General features: G+C 43.8%; 1 protein-coding gene across 1 annotated transcript in view; it reads right to left on the bottom strand.

Annotated features, from left to right (window-relative positions):
* STRN4 (striatin 4) overlaps positions 1–18990 on the bottom strand; it is a 364118-nt gene that overhangs the window by 301733 nt on the left and 43395 nt on the right. The window contains exons 2-4 of the mRNA XM_069207665.1: positions 14235–14338; positions 13469–13542; positions 12950–13028 (exon numbers count right to left, since the gene is read on the bottom strand). Of these exons, the coding sequence (XP_069063766.1) occupies positions 12950–13028; positions 13469–13542; positions 14235–14338 (257 nt within the window). The remainder of the gene's footprint in view (positions 1–12949; positions 13029–13468; positions 13543–14234; positions 14339–18990) is intronic.

Below are 18990 nucleotides of genomic sequence, written 5' to 3'. Positions count from 1 at the left end.
AACCCTCCTCTAAAAGGTGTTTTGCGGAAGGTGTTATAAGATCCTCTGCTCTGCGGGGAGTAGAGTGCGCCCATGGCCTTGGCAGTGTCAGTGTCCTTCTTGAGCTTTTCTATGGCTGTGTCGACCTCCGGACCGAACAGAAGTTTTTCGTTTACTGGCATGTTAAGCACTGCCTGCTGAATTTCTGGCTTGAATCCAGACGTTCTGAGCCATGCGTGCCTACGGATGGTAACCGACGTATTAATGGTCCTTGCGGCCGTGTCTGCTGCATCCATGGAGGAGCGTATTTGATTGTTTGAAATGTTTTGACCCTCCTCAACAACCTGTTTTGCTCTTTTTTGCAGATCTTTTGGGAGATGTTCAATGAGATGCTGCATCTCATCCCAGTGGGCTCTGTCGTATCGCGCTAGCAGCGCTTGTGAATTTGCGATGCGCCACTGGTTTGCTGCTTGGACAGCAACCCTCTTCCCGGCTGCATCGAACTTCCTGCTTTCTTTATCTGGGGGAGGTGCATCCCCAGAAGTGTGTGAATTTGCCCGTTTTCTGGCAGCCCCTACCACCACAGAATCTGGTGGCAGCTGAGAGGTGATGAATACAGGGTCCGTAGGAGGCGCCTTATACTTTTTGTCCACCCTAGGCGTCACTGCCCTACTTTTAACTGGCTCCTTGAAAATGTCCTTTGCATGGCGTAGCATGCCTGGGAGCATCGGCAGGCTTTGGTAGGAGCTGTGGGTTGAAGAGAGGGTGTTAAATAAAAAATCATCCTCTACTTGTTCCGAGTGTAGTTCCACATTATGGAATAGTGCTGCCCTAGCCACCACTTGTGAGTAGGCTGTGCTGTCTTCCGGTGGTGATGGCCTAGTTGGGTATGTGTCTGGGCTGTTATCAGACACTGGTGCGTCGTACAAGTCCCACGCATCCTGATCTTGGTCATCGTGGCTCATGGCGGTGTGAGCTGGCGAATGTGACGGGGTGTAAGTTGGCGAAGCCGGAGTTACAGGTGGAGGCGAGGGAGGAGGTGTTACCTTTTGTGCTGTTTGTTGCTGAGGAGTAAACTGAAGCGTTCTCTTTCGTTTGACAGGTGGAAGGGTACTGATCTTCCCAGTCCCCTGCTGAATAAAGATACGCTTTTGCGTGTGATCCACGTCAGTGGATTGCAGTTCTTGTTCAAATCTATGTTTCTTTATTTGTGAAGACATAGAATGCTCTTCAGTATAGGAGCCTGAAACAGGGTCTGATGTCGCTTTTTTCGGCTCCGAGGTAACCTTCCTCTTTTTCTGTGCCGAAAATTCTTGGCCTCTATGGTCTTCGGCGCCACTGTCTCGGCGTCGATCCGTGTCGACACCGAACTCTCGGTGTCGATGCTTCTGTTTAGCACTCTCTCGGTCCCGAGGAGGCTGCGTGCCGGTGTCTCGACCGAAGTCGGACGATCTCGACACTGAATGGGCCTTTTTCGGTGCCGATTGTTGGTCACCGAGAATTTGGGTGGAGCCATGGCCGGTTGGCAGTGGCGTCCCCTGGGCCTTCTTTCCTTTTTTAAGTTCTGATCTCGACGTCTTACTCACAGTTTTTGTAGAGTCTAGCTCGTCGGAGTCTGAATCCTGGATGGAAAAGGATTCCTCCTGTTCCTCTTCTGTCTCGAACTGTCGACGCTCCTTTGGCGTGGACGCCATCTGCAGTCTTCTCGCTCGACGGTCGCGCAGAGTTTTTCGGGACCGGAACGCCCGACAGGCCTCACAGGATTCTTCGCTGTGCTCGGGTGACAGGCACAGGTTACAGACCGAGTGTAGGTCCGTATAAGGATATTTGTTGTGGCATTCGGGGCAGAATCGAAACGGGGTCCGTTCCATCGGCGTTGTTCTCCACGCGGTCGGGCCGACTAGGCCCCGAAATCTACCCCGAAGGGTACCGAAGCGCTTCGATGTTAAACGCGTCGTCGTATGTGTCTATCTCGAACCGGATCGCAACGATACCGTCGAAAATCTTCCGTTTTCAGCTATCTTTCCGTTCCGAAACCCGGAGCGACAGGAACACGTCCGAACCCGATGGCGGAAAGAAAACAATCGAAGATGGAGTCGACGCCCATGCGCAATGAGCACAGAAGGAGGAGTCACTCGGTCCCGTGACTCGAAAACACTTCTTCGAAGAAAAACAACTTGTAACACTCCGACCCAACACCAGATGGCGAGCGCTCATGCATACCATGTGTATCTACAGCGACAGATGCCATCGAACATATATATATATATATATACACACACACACACACACACACACATATATGAATCAGAATAGCTAGCAGTACACATTACAACAAGCCAGGCTCACCTTTAATGAAACCAGTTTCTCAGAACTGCCTGTCCCACTACTGCAACAGCTTCTGTGTCCACGTCTTGGCAGTAGTGCTTCGTGAGCGTGTGCCTGCTCCTCCAGTTGACTACACAGCAGATGTCTTTCAAGGGGACCCTGGCATAGAGTGCAGAAGGTGACGCCATGATCCTGGTGGAATTCGCGTTCACTTTCCCATGGAGAGGAAGAAAGGCTCTAGCAGGACATTAAGTAATTCCATCTGAGAGTGGTTGACTAAATACACAACCAGTTGGTCTGATGTATGTATGTATTTGTCTTGTCTACACAGAATTGGACTTGTGTTAATGTCTCAAAGAATTTAACAAACTTTCTGCTGCTGAAGATGGGTGTGGAAAGAAAGATCCAAGAATGGCAAGTTCATTTGGGTAAAAGTCAGTTGGAACCTTTGGAATATACATAGGGTTGTTTCTCAGAATTACCCCGTCCTTCATGAACTGGAGAAAAGTTCCCTGATGGTGAATGCTTGAATTTCTCTACCTCTCATACCGGATGTTAGAGCTAGCTAGGAAGAGTGCTGTTTACCAAGAGACAAATTCTAAGTCTGATTTGTGTACAGGATCAAAAGGAGCTAACAGCTGAGGACTGTAAAATTCCCATGGGACTGGAGGGTGTTGAAGGGGTGGAAAAGCTCTGAAGAGCCCTGTCATTCTCTGCGATAACAGCGTATTGATGTATCAGTTCTACTAAGTTTTCAAACTGCAGCAAGATGGACCCTGACTGAAGAATATTTTAGTCCACTCTTGCCTAAATGTAACAAATATGGAAAGATCTGAGTAGATTTTATTTGAAGATGATAAGGACTATTATTCCTGCACCAGACACAGAAATTCTTCCATTTAGTGCTGCAAGTCTTTCTTAGTCGCTGGAGTTCAAGTCTGCGCCAGAATGTTTACAATCCTGAAGTAAATCTAAATGGCCAAATTCAAGGTGTGCAAGTACCATGCTGTCAAATTCAGCGACATGGGATAGTGGTGGAGAATCTCTCTATGATGTCTGTAAGGTATCCTGGGACACACCTTCAGAGGAATGGCTGGATGTGTTGATAACTCCAGCTGCTTGCTGTACCAATGTTGGCGAGGCCACGCTGGAGCAATGAGGATCAGAGTGCAATGGTCTATCTTCGCCTTCCTCATTACCTGGGGGATCAGGAGGAAAGGCATAGGCAACTATCTTGGACCAAATGATCGAAAAAAACATTGCCCATCATCCCTGGATGCCAAATCATGCTTGGGAAGCATTTTGTGTTGTTCGGAGTGGCAAACTTCCCTGATGGCGATTTGACCAGCCAGTCGCCCAGGTATCAAACACCTGGTAGCCTTCTTGACTGAGAAAAGTGGCAACTGGGACGAGACATTTGGCAAATACTGAAGGTGATGATTTGATTCCAAAAAGGAGCCCCTTGAGCTGAAGTACTGCCCCGCTTCTGAGAATCAAAAGGTACTTTGTGTTTTTGATGAATAGGTATGTGGAAATATGATTCCTGAAGTCCAGGCAAGTCATAAAGCTCCCTTCCTGCACCATCAGGAAGAAGTCTTGTAAAGCAATCATCTGAAATGACTGTTTCTTTAGAAACCTGTTACGCTGCCTCAGATCCAGAAGTGGTCTCCACTGACCAAACCTTTTTTGATAAGAAGAATCTGGAATAAATCCCTGGTTTCTTTCCAATTTGGGGACAATTTCTATGGCTCATTTGAAGAGAAGCATGAGCATTCTGTTTGAAGCTCCTTCAAATTAAGATGATGATCCCTCCTTGGTGGAAAAACTGAGGGTTACGGGATGAACTCCAGCGTATGACCTGACTGCACTATTTGTATCACCCATTTGTCTGTTATGATCTTCCATCAGGGAGCAAAGAGGGAAATTCTCCCCTCAACTTCTGAGGGCCAGATGAAAAGGTGGTACAAAAGCTGGGAGGCAAGTTCTTCTCCGATTATCATTTTTGTGTGCTTCCCATCCTCGCTGAAGACCTCCCATAAGACTGCCTTTTATTTCAATTGAAGGAGTATCCTTGATCCTATCCAGATTGTTTTTGAGCATAATATGAACGTCCATATGGATAGAATCCTCCCCTGAAAGGTTATGTTCTTGAGCCATGAAAACTAGACATTTGAAAACTGATACTGCAAAAGTTATAATGCCTTTGTGGTGTCAATGGCAGATTTAGAATCTATAAAGTCTCATCTATATGATTGCCAAAAAGAGTCAAGACATCAAAATGCATATCTAGAATCTTTGACAGCACATCCGTTCAGAAGGAGGAAGACGAACAAAATGGATTCTTCCCTGTAGGAGTAATTTTGCAGCTTGAAGAATATTCAGGATTCAAATTCTTTGTATTATTTGCATTATTCCGCCATCTCGTGGTTGGGTCTGAAGCTCTCCCCTCTTGTATAGTACTCTTTCTTCCTTTTCTCCTTTTTTCGTTGCTGGGAGTTGGTGGTCCTCACCATTTGGTGCTTGTTCAAGCCTCCCCTGATGTCAGACCTCCATCAAGGAAGCCCTACATGTGGTCGCCATCTTCAGATAACTTTTTCTGGTGATCTTTTGTATATTTCCTGTCCCGTGGGTTCCTATGGCTGTACTCCTTAAGTGTCCCCAGTTTACTTGTCTTGCCTCTTTCTTGGGGAAGCAAGTCGCCTGGGAATTCAGAAAATTCTTCAAACTGCAAAACTACTCCTACAGGTAAGCAACTATTTCTTTATGCAGAGTGAATCTTTTCTGAATTCACAATCACTTTGTAGCATTTATCTTCCATTGTTGTGGCTGGGCTGGAAATGAGGAGGAGCATGTAAGCAGATGCTTCAGTGACCTCTGTCCCACTTGTGCCTTTCTGTCCACCTGTAGGTCAGTGCAGTAGTGTTTTGTGAACATGTGTACGGACAACTATGTGGTAGCCATACATATGTTGTTAACTGGAGCATTGGCCAGGAAGAAAATTGTTGCTCTTCCTTTTTGTTAAAATGTGCTCTTGGTATTGTCTCTAGCTGTAGCATGTACTCTTGTGACACATTTGAATTGTCTGAGTTATCCTCGAGATGGGGAGTTCTTGGTTGCCAGTCTGCATTGTTCTTGTCTGTGAATGACACAAAGAATTGTTTCTCTTTCCTGTTTGATGTAGTTTTTTCCATGTAATACGTTACCGCCCTGCAGGCATCGATTGTGTCTAATGCTCTTTCTGCTTGAGTCTTTGGCTCCTGGAAAAAAAAAAATCTGTATCTGAACAGCTTGGATTAAGTGGATGTGGGATATGGCTTTCAGGAAAAAGCGTCAGCTTGTCCTCATGACTACTCTGTCCTTGTGTATTTGAGTATGGGTCCTGTGTGGTGAGTGCTTGTAGCTCGCCTATTCTGAGAGCGACATCATGGCAATAAGGAACACAGTTTTTAGTGTGATGAATTGCAAGGTGGCCTTGTGGAGTGCTACAAATGGTTCTTTCATCAATTTTTGTCATTTCCACTTTAAGGTTCCACTTGGGTGTGGGCGCAAGCCTTTGTGGTGTTAATCTTTTAGCCCCCTCCAGAAACATTTTGATTACTGGGGTGGTGAAGAAGCTTCTCCCCATGCATCCCCTTGTGTAGGCTACTATCACTGCTAGACATACTTTTAATGACGTGTAAATTATATTTTTCCTTAACAGATGTGTAAGATTTATGATGACCGTAGTTTCACATGTCCTCTCTGGAAATAGACCAGGTCTCTGGCACCAATGTGTGCATCTCTCCCAATTGGCTGTGTAACATGTCCAGTTTTTCTGGTTTCCCTGAGGAGTGCCAATGCTTTTTCTAGCAGTCCCAGATAACCAAATTTTATGTCTTCAGGAGCCAATGCAGTTAGACCTATTTTGTTTGGTTCTGGGTGGAGAACGTTCCTTTCTTACATGGAAAGCAGGTCTTGTGGTACTGGCAGTTTCTGTACATTATGTGCCATCTCTATCAGATCAGAGTATCAAGTACGTCTTGCCCACTGGGGAGCTATGAGTACAAGTGTCATCCTAGCCTGCCTGCATTTCTTTATTACCATTGATGTAGTGGGATCGGGGAAAAGCGTAAGCAAATTTCCCCAACCAGTATATCAACACCACATTCCCTAGGGCATGGGAGTCTGGATGCAGAGTATTGGTATTTTGTGTTTTCTGGTGTTGCAAACAGGTCTATTTCTGGTGTTTCCCACCTTTTGAACACATTTCTCTACCACTGTCTGATTCTGCTTCCCCCCCGTGTGAGGTGGATGCTTGGCTGTTCAGGATTTCTACTTTGCCTATGCATGGTAAATGTATCAATGTTATGGTTATGAGTCTCTGGATGGTTTATCTCCACAAACCTGTACTAGTCTTGAGAGGTAGGAGGAGTTTGGTCCCCCTTGCTTGTTGAAGGAGATCATAGTTGTTGTATTGTTTGTTTTAATTTGTATTGATTTTTTCCACAATTGCTCCTTAAAGTCTTTTAAGGCTAGGAAGACTGTCCTTCACTCCAACAGATTTAAGTGTTATGGTTTCTATACCTCCCTAATGTTGAGTTTCTTCATATTCGGTCCTCATCCAATATGAGAGACATCTGTGGTGATGGTCACTGTTAGGGCTGGTGTCCTAAAGGGTCTTCCTGCCATTATATGTGCCTTGTTACACCACCTTATTTCCTCCTGCACACTCGTCCCCGTCGCCTCTGGCCATTGACTTAGGACCCATTCCTGAATAATGTGTAGCCTTGCATGTGGTACTAGTGGCATTCAGGAAGCCATCATTCCTAGTAATTTCCCCCCCAAGTCCTCACTGTCAGATATTGACCCTTCTGGTAACAGAGAACTTCTTCTAATATAGCCAGGGATTTTTTTTTCCCGCACAGGAATGCCGTTACTTGTACTTTGTTTATTTTCACCCCCAATAAAAGGTTCTCCTGTTCAGACTGGATGAAGACTTTTCCACGTTTATTGTAAACCCCAAACTCTGGAGTGTAGTCATTATTGTTCTTATACTGTCCCTCTACTTGTGTGTGGAACTTGCTCTCACCAGCCAGTTGTCTAAGCAGGGGTACACATGTATTCCCTTTCTTCTCAGGCTCACGGCTACAACCGACAGGCACCTTGTGAATACTCTGGGGACGATTTTATGCCAAAAGCTACCACTCTTAATTGTAGTGTTTTGTCCATTACAAAGTGCAGGAACTGCTTGTGCCTGTGATTCACTGGAATGTGCAGACAGACACCCTTCAATTCTATTGTTGCTATATAATCCACTTGCTGGAGTTGAGGAAATGACCTCCTTTTGAATCTTTGTGTTTTTTGTTTATTTACTTGTTAAGGAAGCAGAGGTGTAGTACGGAACATAGTGACCTGCCTGATTTCGGTAAAAGGAAGTATGTTGAGTAAATTCCTTGACTGATCTTTTAGGGGCACCTTTTTGACTGCTCGTTTCTGTATCAGTTCTTTGCTTCCTGCCGAGGCTAGGCCTTTTCTTCCTTCATGCAGAAAGTCTCCTATCCTCCGCGCCCCCACCCCACCCCACCCAAAACTGGTGCTGTGCATTGGTGAAAGTCTGAATTTAGTGAGTCACTTGTTTGCTGTTGCCACTCTTCTTGATGCCTGTCTTACACCTCTAACTCACCTGCAAAAGGGCTGTCTCTGTAGTGCCTGAAATTGCCATTCTTGTGGAGTTGTTTGCGTCAGGCCCGTGTATTGGTAGATTTGATGCATTGCAACAGTTTGAAAACCACCACTTCTTGACGATCTTCAAATGGTGTGGCTCTTCTTCTCTGCTTCTGTGGCTTCCCTTCTCTGCTTCCCCCTAAACTGTAGGGCTTTGCTGTGTCCTTATATTTTTTCAGTTCTTGCAGTGTGTCATCTGCTGCACTACCGAACAGGTGGTCTCGGCTAAAAGGGTGTTGACAATTTTTGCCTGCACCTCGCTTTTGAACTTGGAGATTCGTTACCAAGCCTTAGAATCAATCCTGTCATTATCGAACCACAGGTTGCTGGTGCTTTAAACACCACTCATCCCTTGTCCAAGATGTTCAGGAGCATGAGAAGGAATTGACTTATTTTGTTAGGGTAACAGTATCTCTAGTAGGAAGCATGTCTGACTTCTCTTCATCCACTTGGACCTTCTACTGCCTTCTTAACCAGCTTGTTGTACTTAGTAATGTCACCCGGGGACGATGGTCTAGATGAGAAAGTGTCTACAGCTTCCTCACTTGAATCTGCCTTGAGGTCTTGCCACTGTTCTTCAATGCCTTCCTACTCCCTAGATATCTTGGTACACGTCCTGTACCTTTGGGTCCCCCTCCTCCTCATACAAGAGCGCTTGAGCCTTCTCTTCCAGTGGTCCTGGGGTCAAAGGAGGGGTTCAAGCTCCACCGAGTCTTTCTCCTCCTGGTGGCTGCCATCAAAGGTTTTGATGTTATTTAAAATTCCTGGAGGGAGGCATCAAATTCCTTCTTTTTTTAAGGACTCAGGTCATTTTGGCATCGAGCAGTCATTCCATGCGCTCAATTTCGAGGGTGCGTTCTTCAGTGTTTATTGTAGTCACCGCTCTTTTTTTCAGCATTAAAGTTCGGCTGCTGTGGACTGAGCTGCGTCGTCTTGGCTTTTTATGAAACTCAATCGTCTTTGGATGCTGGTGTCTTCTCTGAGGCACTTTCACCTGCGGTATCCTTTATCTGGGATGCAAGAGGTTCTTTTTGCCTCAACTGGTCTTTGATCAGTCAGATTTTTGGTGCTGAGGTGGTGTTTTCATGCCGAGTCTTAGGTGGTCTACAGTCAGAAGATTTGTCTCAACCACTCCATCTTTTTGGTGTCACCTGTGTGTGCTTCTCCTTCAACGTATGTGTGCTTTTTAGAGGTCGATGATATCTCTTTCGGCGTCAGGGGCCTCTTCTTCAGCAGCATTATCTTCTTCTTCGCTAGATTGTTTGAGTGCTACAAAGGAAGTTGTTTACTGCTGCCCCTGCATGGCATAGTGTATCTGCCTTTGTTTTTCTTGTGCCTTCACCATTTTTGGTTTGAACTCAGCGCACACCTTATGGCTTTACTACTATACAAGGGGCAGGTTCGGACGCCAACCACTAGATGGTAAAATACACAGCATGTGAATCCAGAAACGATTCACTGCAAAACCAACCTTGTTTTCTTAGTACAGTACCCCCTTTCCAGTTGGCAAAAACCTATGTTTAAAACATCCATTGTTGCGTCAATAATGAAGGAAGAAGTAAGCTACCCTTCGTTTAGGATAGCTACAGCCATTACCCTCTTAACTTCAGGAATCAGTTACAGTAATGAAGCTATGCCACATCTGGCGATCATAAAAACCTAGAATTACCAGGGCATTGCCTGCCTAAATTGAGGTTGCTGCTGTACACAAAATTCTTCAGCCTTGGTTATCAATAAGCTTGTTATCCTTGTCGGGGGGGGTACCAGAGGATGGTCTTAATGGGGTCTTAGTTCTTCTCTTAGCTGCCGAAGAAAGGACTGAATTTGGTCTTGTATGTCCAGTGAGACAAGCCAGAGCTGCATATGGAGCCTCACATTTTCACTCCAGGCGAGGTATCACAGCTGGAACTGCAGGAGGGGTCTTCATTAATTTCAAACCTTAAAAATTAATTTCAAGCCTTCCAACCGGACATAATCAAGAATGAGTATGAACTTAACAGACTGCTGGGGTTGTCCTTCAAAGTCATAAAGAAAACATTGTTGATCTACAGGCGTCATTGGTAGACTGACTATCTTGGCACCTCTTTCTATTAATGCATGAAATTTAGAAATATCTGTAGAATTTGGTGGGATGGGTCCATCTTAATTTCCGCTTGGTAGAATGAATTCCCATCCGCCATAATTTTGTCATTGATTGCCTTGAGGGAAGTTCACCCTCCTCCATATCACAATATACAGAATCATTAGAGCTAACTTAATCCATGTCCCCTCTGTGAACAAATCTACAAGATAGTTCTCCCTTGGCAGTGGAGGAGGTAGTAGTGACTGTTGCAGAGGAGGCTAAACCAGAAAAGGAGCACTGCAGATGGAGAAGGTGGCAGAACAGGTGTAGCAGATAACACCATTTTAGGATTATCAGAACTTTGCTGTGGTAATAATTTATAGAAATTATACACTGTTGCCACGTTGATACTAATTTGAGTAGTTTGAAACTTAAGATCTTGCTGATAAACATATTTGTTGTTTGACATCATCGTCCTTTTCTCCTCCAAAATCTGGGACAAACTTACATACAAAGGTATTGCGCCGCAAGCGCCATCAAGCCATAAATCACTAGCCTCTTCTTTTTGGTCTGACTGCATTATTTGAGCTGAAAGTAAATTTGACACCTATTATGGTGAAAAAAACATTTTCTCTTAATTTTATCTTTGACGAAGTGGCAGTCGACGATATCGTTGTCCAAGGTGATTTTATCATCAACTGAAAGGTCAATACTGACACTATGGGCACTGTCTTTTGAGAATATCTTCCTCTATACTACAATTTGAGGTCCTCATTGGCGCTTAGAGGTAAGCTTAACCTGCGAATTACCATAGGGAGTGGTTGCAAGCGCTATAGCAATTAAATCATGCTCAGAAAACTGTATAAGTCTCTTCTCTTTATCTATAAGGAATAATATTGTCAGCCTCCTTTCTATGTCCTTAAGTGTTTTAGTTGCAAAAGTCTTACGAATATTGACTTTGATTACTTATGTATTGGATAAACCCAATAAACACACTGAGAATGGGCTCATCTGTATAAATATGCTCGCTACCACAACATGAGTAAGGCTTAAACAGAGAATTCTTCTCTGCATCAGCCATAGTAACAGTCCCTGGTCCAGAAAATATAGTAATCGTCCCTAAAAACAACTCCCAGTACCTCAGAGTTGGGAGTTAAGGCTGGTTCAAACCCAGGGTAGACCAAAATAGTAACCGTTTCAGGGTTCACTGAAGAGTCAGAGCAGAGCTCTGCCAGGGGACACAGGATGTTCTGTAGAAATCTTAGCTATGGTAGCCTCTAGGGGAGTAGGAGAACCTAAACTTCCACCTCATCAGCTGAAGTTTAGCTTCCATCAAATTTGGCAGGTGTGCTACTAAAGATACTATGTTGTTTCAGCATTTAGCCTTTTTACACTGTATGCTGTATATGTTTGCACTGTATGCTGCTATGTTAATGTACTGGGGATTCTCAGTCTGATGATGGGAGTGATTCAAGCATGTGAATATATAAAAGATTCAATGTTCGAGATTTAACTAGTTACATTAAAAAAGGAGAATAAATGTTTGTGACCCATAAAGTAACAGACCTTTCAAAATCTATAGTAATATAAAAAACGGGGCTGACAATGAAGTTTTCTAAATTAAAAGATGTTGCAGCATCGTAAACATGAGTGCAAGTTGTTTTCATGATCTGCCTACTACTTGGAATTAAATCTGAAGAATGGTACAGGGAGTAAAACTGAGAAAATCAGACCGGGTTAGAAAAAAAAAAACAGGTGCATAAGGTGGTCACAGGGACCCCAATGAAAACAAGCATTTGCAATGCAATGGGTCTCGCTGTTGCTCAAGTTAGAGATATTAGCGTTGTAAATTACTAACTGGACTTTTCTTGCCACACAAACTGGGGAAAAAAAAGTAAAACAGCCAACATACGCGAGCCAATTCAAAGCACCACCGTGAGCATGAAGGAGACACACAAAACTAAAGCGAAGTTCACTTGCAGTCAAAGTTATCTGCAAATTTGCAATTATCCATTTACCAGGGTCTGTCCCCAGGCAGTAACAATACCGCCCTTAGGAGAGACAAACATAATGTATTTACCAACTAAAAGAAACAATTTCTGAAAGACAAGCCCATGAGTGAGTGATAGTGATGGGCGTGCGGTGGGATGGGTTAAAAGCCCAGATACATACCAACACGTCAGACAGGCAGCACTTGCACACTGCTATGATCGACCTAAAATGGAAAAAAAAGGAACTCCTAGGGGTCACAACAAAGACAGGAATATTAGGGGCAAATTTACAAGAAGACTGGTGAGAGATACAGGACTAACTACTATAGATAAATGTAGGCACATAGTGTGCTGGTATGTGTAAAACCATTCCTCAGGGATCACATGTAAAAGCAAAAGGCGGCCTTCAATAGTCAAAGATTAGAGGATGCACAAGAAGAGACCCTAAAGGATCACAGGTTTTAGGAGAAGAAAGGGTCATGGGTCATAGCAATAAGAACGAAATAAACCCCCTTAAATATAAGAAGATTTCTATAGGGTAATATGAGGAAAGGCAGTAAGAATGCAATAAGTTAAAGTAGTGAGACCTAGGAGTTACCGGGAAATGTAGAGGAGTGTCAAGGATCAGGTAAAACAGGAAGACACCTCAGGGGCTTAAGACATAAGGAGCACACAGGCACGAGAAAGAAATGCCAAGGGAGAGAAGGGAGACGGAAAAAACAGGAGCGTGATCTATCTTGGAAGCGGTTGATCAACAATTTTCAAATCTGTTCTGCAACCCTCCCCGTCACCCACTTTCACCACAAAATATGAGACAACCACATTTCAAAGAGCAAGACAACGCTGAAGGTTTGATGGGTTATTCTCAGCTCTGATGAATACTCACTGGCGCAAAAGTTGTCTTCCTTCCTTCCAGACCAGTTGATTATTTTCCAAAGTGGCTGGTTCTGCTGGCCCGTTGAGAACTGCTCATCCAGACAAAAAATAGAGGTAATTAGAACTAAAAGACATTATAAACAATACTTTCACTTTCATTCAGTTTAACAGTTGGCTGCTGTAAAAACGACATCTTTAAATGTTCAAAACGATGATTCTATTTGCTGTCGATGTACAATTCTGTGGATAGAATATAAGCTTAAAGGGCCATGAAATAACAGGACGAGCTGAGATATTGTTAATTAGAAAGAAAAGCACTGCCGGAGTCGCGACTGCAAGATTTTGAGTATTCTGGAAACAATCAAATTGAACCCTGTAATCTCTAATGCAGGTGCTCAGAATTACCCCCCCTTTTCATTCCAAACAAGCAAAAATAGGTCTCCTTCCACTTTCCCTGGTGTGCTGGAACTTGCCTTACCAGCAGATGTGCAAAACATGAAGTACTGAGTGCAGGAACTGTGTACAATACCTGTCTCCATAGGGTCAGCTTTCTTATCACCTGGCATTGGATCATTTCCAAATTTCAGCTTGTGATATTTTGTCCTGGAAGGAGAAAAAAGAGATGGTATTGAGTGCAGGTGTAGATATCACGTCAAAGGAAACAAGATCACTACAGTAACAGAGAATTTCATAGGACGGAGGCAATGCATCAGCATTAGAAGAATTATGCAAGCTATGCATCACAACATAGCCTTACACGATCAAAGCATACATCTCTAAGTTATATAATGCAAAACAACGCACAACAAAGCAAGGTAGCGAACTAGGAAAACAAACATGATCACAGCACAAGAACCAGTCATGCAGTACAAGAAACACAATTCAGTTCAGGAACCTAGAAGGATATTTGTTACACCTTACATTGGTAAGACCAGAGTCGAAAAGCCATTGATACACTTATAAGTAGAGCAATAAGAGGTTCAACAACAACAGTCATGACAGGAGGAAACACACTAACCCACCAGCATAACGAGAAAATGTGCAGATAAATAGATCCATCCACACAGGAAGAAGAGCAATTAAAGAGTTACATCAGTGCAAATGAGAATGCAGACACTACAAACCAACACCATCTTGGCAGTGTCTAGACTGTAGGCAAGCAAAGATTGAACAAGAGAAGTGACTGTCAATGGCAAGAAAGCCAAGCTTCTTGTACGTCGGAAGAAAAAGTACAGACAGCACAGGTACAATGCACTCAGTTTCACACCAGCTGCATCCTAGGATTCCACCCTCACCTCTCTTGCTTCAATGCATATTCCAACATTTTTATCCTGCGGACAAGATCCGTCTTGAGATTTTCTTGCCCCTTCCTTTCCCCTTGAAGAAACGCTACCTGGGCCTGTAGAAATAGCAGAAACATTGGAGAACAAAATCAAAATTATCCTACAAATCTATATTTTAACAGATGCTTACACACTGTGTCAAACAGTTACACAGTTGATTTTTATTCAAACCCCCAAAAACAAGAAACCCTCTTAGATTATGAAATTAGACATCCATCTTTAGTCCGAAAACCCCATTTAATCAAAAGGATTGTCACATAATAATTATTAATTCATTAAACAAAAGGACGACTTTCATAGGAAAGACAGTCCCCATCCTAAAGGACTTCATTAAACAGTAGTACAATCCATTAACCAGGCATGCTCAGAATAATGGGAATAAGATAAGAGAGAATTAAATATAATCTTATTTTGGTCTAGCCAGTATAACTAATGAATTCTTGTAGATCGCAAAATCCTCACATGTGGCCCTTTGCTGCTGCTACAAAAAGACACCAAATTCCCACACATTGCTAGTGATTTGTGGGTTTTAACACTGACGTGTTCATATATTTTTCCAAGTTTATTTTCCTAGATTGGTCTGAACTCCATGAGTAACTGGTAGCACAAAGTATCCTAATGTGGATGTTTAGTAGGACGGAATATCAGAGAGAAGTGTCACTGAAGAGATAACCACCCATACTAGCATGCATTTATTCAGGTTGCCTGCTTGAAATATGGTCACCAGTGGCAAAATGCATTAAATAAACGCACATAACCTTGAACTGCACCCCCCTTTTCACAACAAGTCAATTAAGAGGTTTCCAGAACCTGGTCAGTAAAGGAAATCTACCCCACTTGCAAAATCTAGGTAGATGAGTCCAATTCCCAATCAGTGTGCCAGCCGTGGTTTAATAACATTCCAAAATTTAAAGATGTACACTTAGAATGGGCAAAAAAAAAAAAAAAAAAAACCAAACAGTCATGTGTCCTCAAACATTCGTAATACACTTACTCTAAGCTGCAAGTATACATAAAATGCATAACCACCCGGAGCAATGATCACCTCCGAGAGCAGCCCATAAGGATCTTACAGATCTATTCACAGTAATACACACAGAACTTGGAACACTCAATATTTTACCCTTTCCCAGTAAGGCAAATACATTTAGACAAAGCACTGCAACAAACAAAATAAATTATCATGAACATAGAGAGAAAAGATACAAAAATACACCACGCATTTTACCTAGGTCAGCACTATTGAATTTTATTTTTTATTTTATTTTTCGGTTTTGTCACCCACGTGTCCCTTCGGTCATTTGCATACAATTAAATTACTAGGTTTTTTTTTAGGTATAATTTACAAAACAATACATGTTAGAAGTTGCTTCATGCATGATAACTGCTAAAAACTACCAACACCCTATATTATACATTTTGTGCCTATTGCATGCTGAGAAAGTAGGCATATATGAGAGTGGGGGATAATCTTGTTTTGTACAGTTCATTGCATTTGAACACAGCAGCAATGTGGCTTTCTGGCCATTGTCATCGATGTATCTGTCACAGATCTCGCTCATTCTATTGCTTGAATAGGTATTTTTTCATCAATTTCCTGAATACTTGTTGGATTGGTGGATAAAGTATAGGGGGCATGTTCCTTAACTTTGGCCTTACAATCTTTGTCATGGCCTCTTCTTCCCATTCCCCAACTCTCACTAAACAGTTACACCTTAGCAGGCAGAAGGGGTCGGAAGTGATAGATAGGATGTTCATATTTGGGACATAAGAGTCCGACCACAAACTAGGACATTGTTCATGAATGTTTTGTGCACATTACATAGGACTTCGTATTTAACATGCCATGTTTTTCACCTCACACAATGATAGATTGGTTTCATACTTTCAGATATATTCAGGAAAAACAGAACTGGGAGTGAAAGACAACAACAACAAATGGTTCAATGTAAGATAATGTTATCAACCAGAATAACCATGGGAGAAATCACTCACTAAGGAGGATAAGGCACACAGTAAAATACAATCAAGAGACTACAAAAAGAAGCCAAACATATTTTAACAAACCAATGAAGCCCCCAACAAAAAAAGTCTTTAAGGGGAAAATCAATATTGAAGCTAAAAAGACATCGCATCATACTATTCAACCCCACTATGATGACCTCATGATTCTTATGGAAGCAAAAGTTGCCAAAAACTCTGACCCCACGTTACTGGGTCATGTTTCATCTCAATACCCATTCCTCTCATCTTCTCCTATCAAAGGTGCTGTCTCTGCATTCAACTTGATGGAGAATAGACCAGGTTGCATCACTAGACTAATAAACAAGTCACTCAAAATGGAAGCATAGCAATTCCTCCACAATATATGAGCAGACATCATTAACATATTTAATGATTCCCTGTTCAAGAGGGGCAGCCAGTTGAAACATACCATTATTATACAACTCCTGAAAAAACACGGCAGCAAACATTGAAGACATTTCCATCTATGGGTCAAATATGGGTCAATGTTCAACAACACCCTCCACAGTAAAGCATGACCATCTCATTCATGTTCTAGACTCAGACTTCAAACGTATGTGATAGTAAGAGACCAACCACTGAGCACAGCTGACCAATGCCTTTATAATGACATTCACACAGCTTCGACAAGGCTCAGTGACTAACTAGATCCTTCTAATTTGAAAAAAAAGAGAACTCAGCCTCAAAGGGCTCCATCTGAGTTATTAAGAGAGAGAGAGCTCGAAAATTAAAAAAAGAGTTGCAAATGTGGGAAATTAGGAGGTACACCACAGCAAAGTACTTACCTGTGCTCCATCCATTCGGAATGACAGTATTATAGCAAAGGATGTTCCCTTTATTCAGATTTCCCAGAACCCTGTTTGGACCACTGGGTGGTTGGCTGTCAAAAACAGCAAATAGGTGGGTTAGGGTATCAAGCAGCAATGGTCTAGTAGCATTTTAAGAATGTGAAATGTTGCAACCAGAAGTGCCTTATTTGCCATTCACAAAGACATGCTTGCCTTATACCGCAAAGAATTTTGAGAACTAGGCCGGAATGTAGATAAGCTAAAGATTTGTAGAATCTTGATTATCTCGAATGCATTATACACAACATGCAAAAGAACGCAATGGGAAATTAATATTTAGCATTCCCTCAGAGGTTACGGACATCCCTGTCTGGTGTTAAAAAAAAAAAAAAAAAAAAAAAATCAGCAACCATTACCAAGATCCCCACTATGTAGTCAGTCAGTCTCAGAGTCAGTCAGTCCCAGTCAGTCAGTCCCAGTCAGTCAGTCCCAGTCAGTCAGTCCCAGTCAGTCAGTCCCAGTCAGTCAGTCCCAGTCAGTCAGTCCCAGTCAGTCAGTCCCAGTCAGTCAGTCCCAGTCAGTCCCAGTCAGTCCCAGTCAGTCAGTCAGTCCCAGTCAGTCCCAGTCAGTCAGTCCCAGTCAGTCAGTCAGTCCCAGTCAGTCCCAGTCAGTCAGTCCCAGTCAGTCCCAGTCAGTCAGTCAGTCAGTCAGTCCCAGTCTGTCAGTCAGTCAGTCCCAGTCTGTCAGTCAGTCAGTCCCAGTCAGCCAGTCCGTCAATCAGTCAGTCCCAGTCAGCCAGTCCGTCAATCAGTCAGTCCCAGTCAGCCAGTCCGTCAATCAGTCAGTCCCAGTCTGTCAGTCCGTCAATCAGTCAGTCCCAGTCCATCAGTCAGTCCCAGTCCGTCAGTCAGCCAGTCCCAGTCTGCCAGTCCGTCAGTCAGCCAGTCCGTCAGTCAGCCAGTCCGTCAGTCAGCCAGTCCCAGTCAGCCAGTCCGTCAGTCAGTCAGTCCCAGTCAGCCAGTCCGTCAGTCAGTCAGTCAGTCAGTCCCAGTCAGCCAGTCCGTCAGTCAGTCAGTCAGTCAGTCCCAGTCAGCCAGTCCGTCAGTCAGTCAGTCAGTCAGTCCCAGTCAGCCAGTCCGTCAGTCAGTCAGTCAGTCAGTCCCAGTCAGCCAGTCCGTCAGTCAGTCAGTCCCAGTCAGCCAGTCCGTCAGTCAGTCAGTCCGTCAGTCAGTCAGTCCCAGTCAGCCAGTCCGTCAATCAGTCAGTCCCAGTCAGCCAGTCCGTCAATCAGTCAGTCCCAGTCAGCCAGTCCGTCAATCAGTCAGTCCCAGTCAGCCAGTCCGTCAATCAGTCAGTCCCAGTCAGCCAGTCCGTCAATCAGTCAGTCCCAGTCAGCCAGTCCGTCAATCAGTCAGTCCCAGTCAGCCAGTCCGTCAATCAGTCAGTCCCAGTCAGCCAGTCCGTCAATCAGTCAGTCCCAGTCAGCCAGTCCGTCAATCAGTCAGTCCCAGTCAGCCAGTCCGTCAATCAGTCAGTCCCAGTCTGTCAGTCAGTCAGTCAGCCAGCCAGCCAGTCCCAGTCTGTCAGTCAGCCAGTCCCATTCTGTCAATCAGTCAGTCCCAGTCTCCCAGTCTGTCAGTCCCAGTCTGTCAGTCCCAGTCTGTCAATCAGTCAGTCCCAGTCTGTCAATCAGTCAGTCCCAGTCTGTCAATCAGTCAGTCCCAGTCTGTCAATCAGTCAGTCCCAGTCTGTCAATCAGTCAGTCCCAGTCTGTCAATCAGTCAGTCCCAGTCTGTCAATCAGTCAGTCCCAGTCTGTCAATCAGTCAGTCCCAGTCTGTCAATCAGTCAGTCCCAGTCTGTCAATCAGTCAGTCCCAGTCTGTCAGTCCCAGTC

The sequence above is a fragment of the Pleurodeles waltl genome, chromosome 9, assembly GCF_031143425.1.
Source record: "Pleurodeles waltl isolate 20211129_DDA chromosome 9, aPleWal1.hap1.20221129, whole genome shotgun sequence".
In the NCBI taxonomy this organism is placed as follows: domain Eukaryota; kingdom Metazoa; phylum Chordata; class Amphibia; order Caudata; family Salamandridae; genus Pleurodeles; species Pleurodeles waltl.
This window is presented reverse-complemented; position numbering and strand designations above follow the sequence as displayed.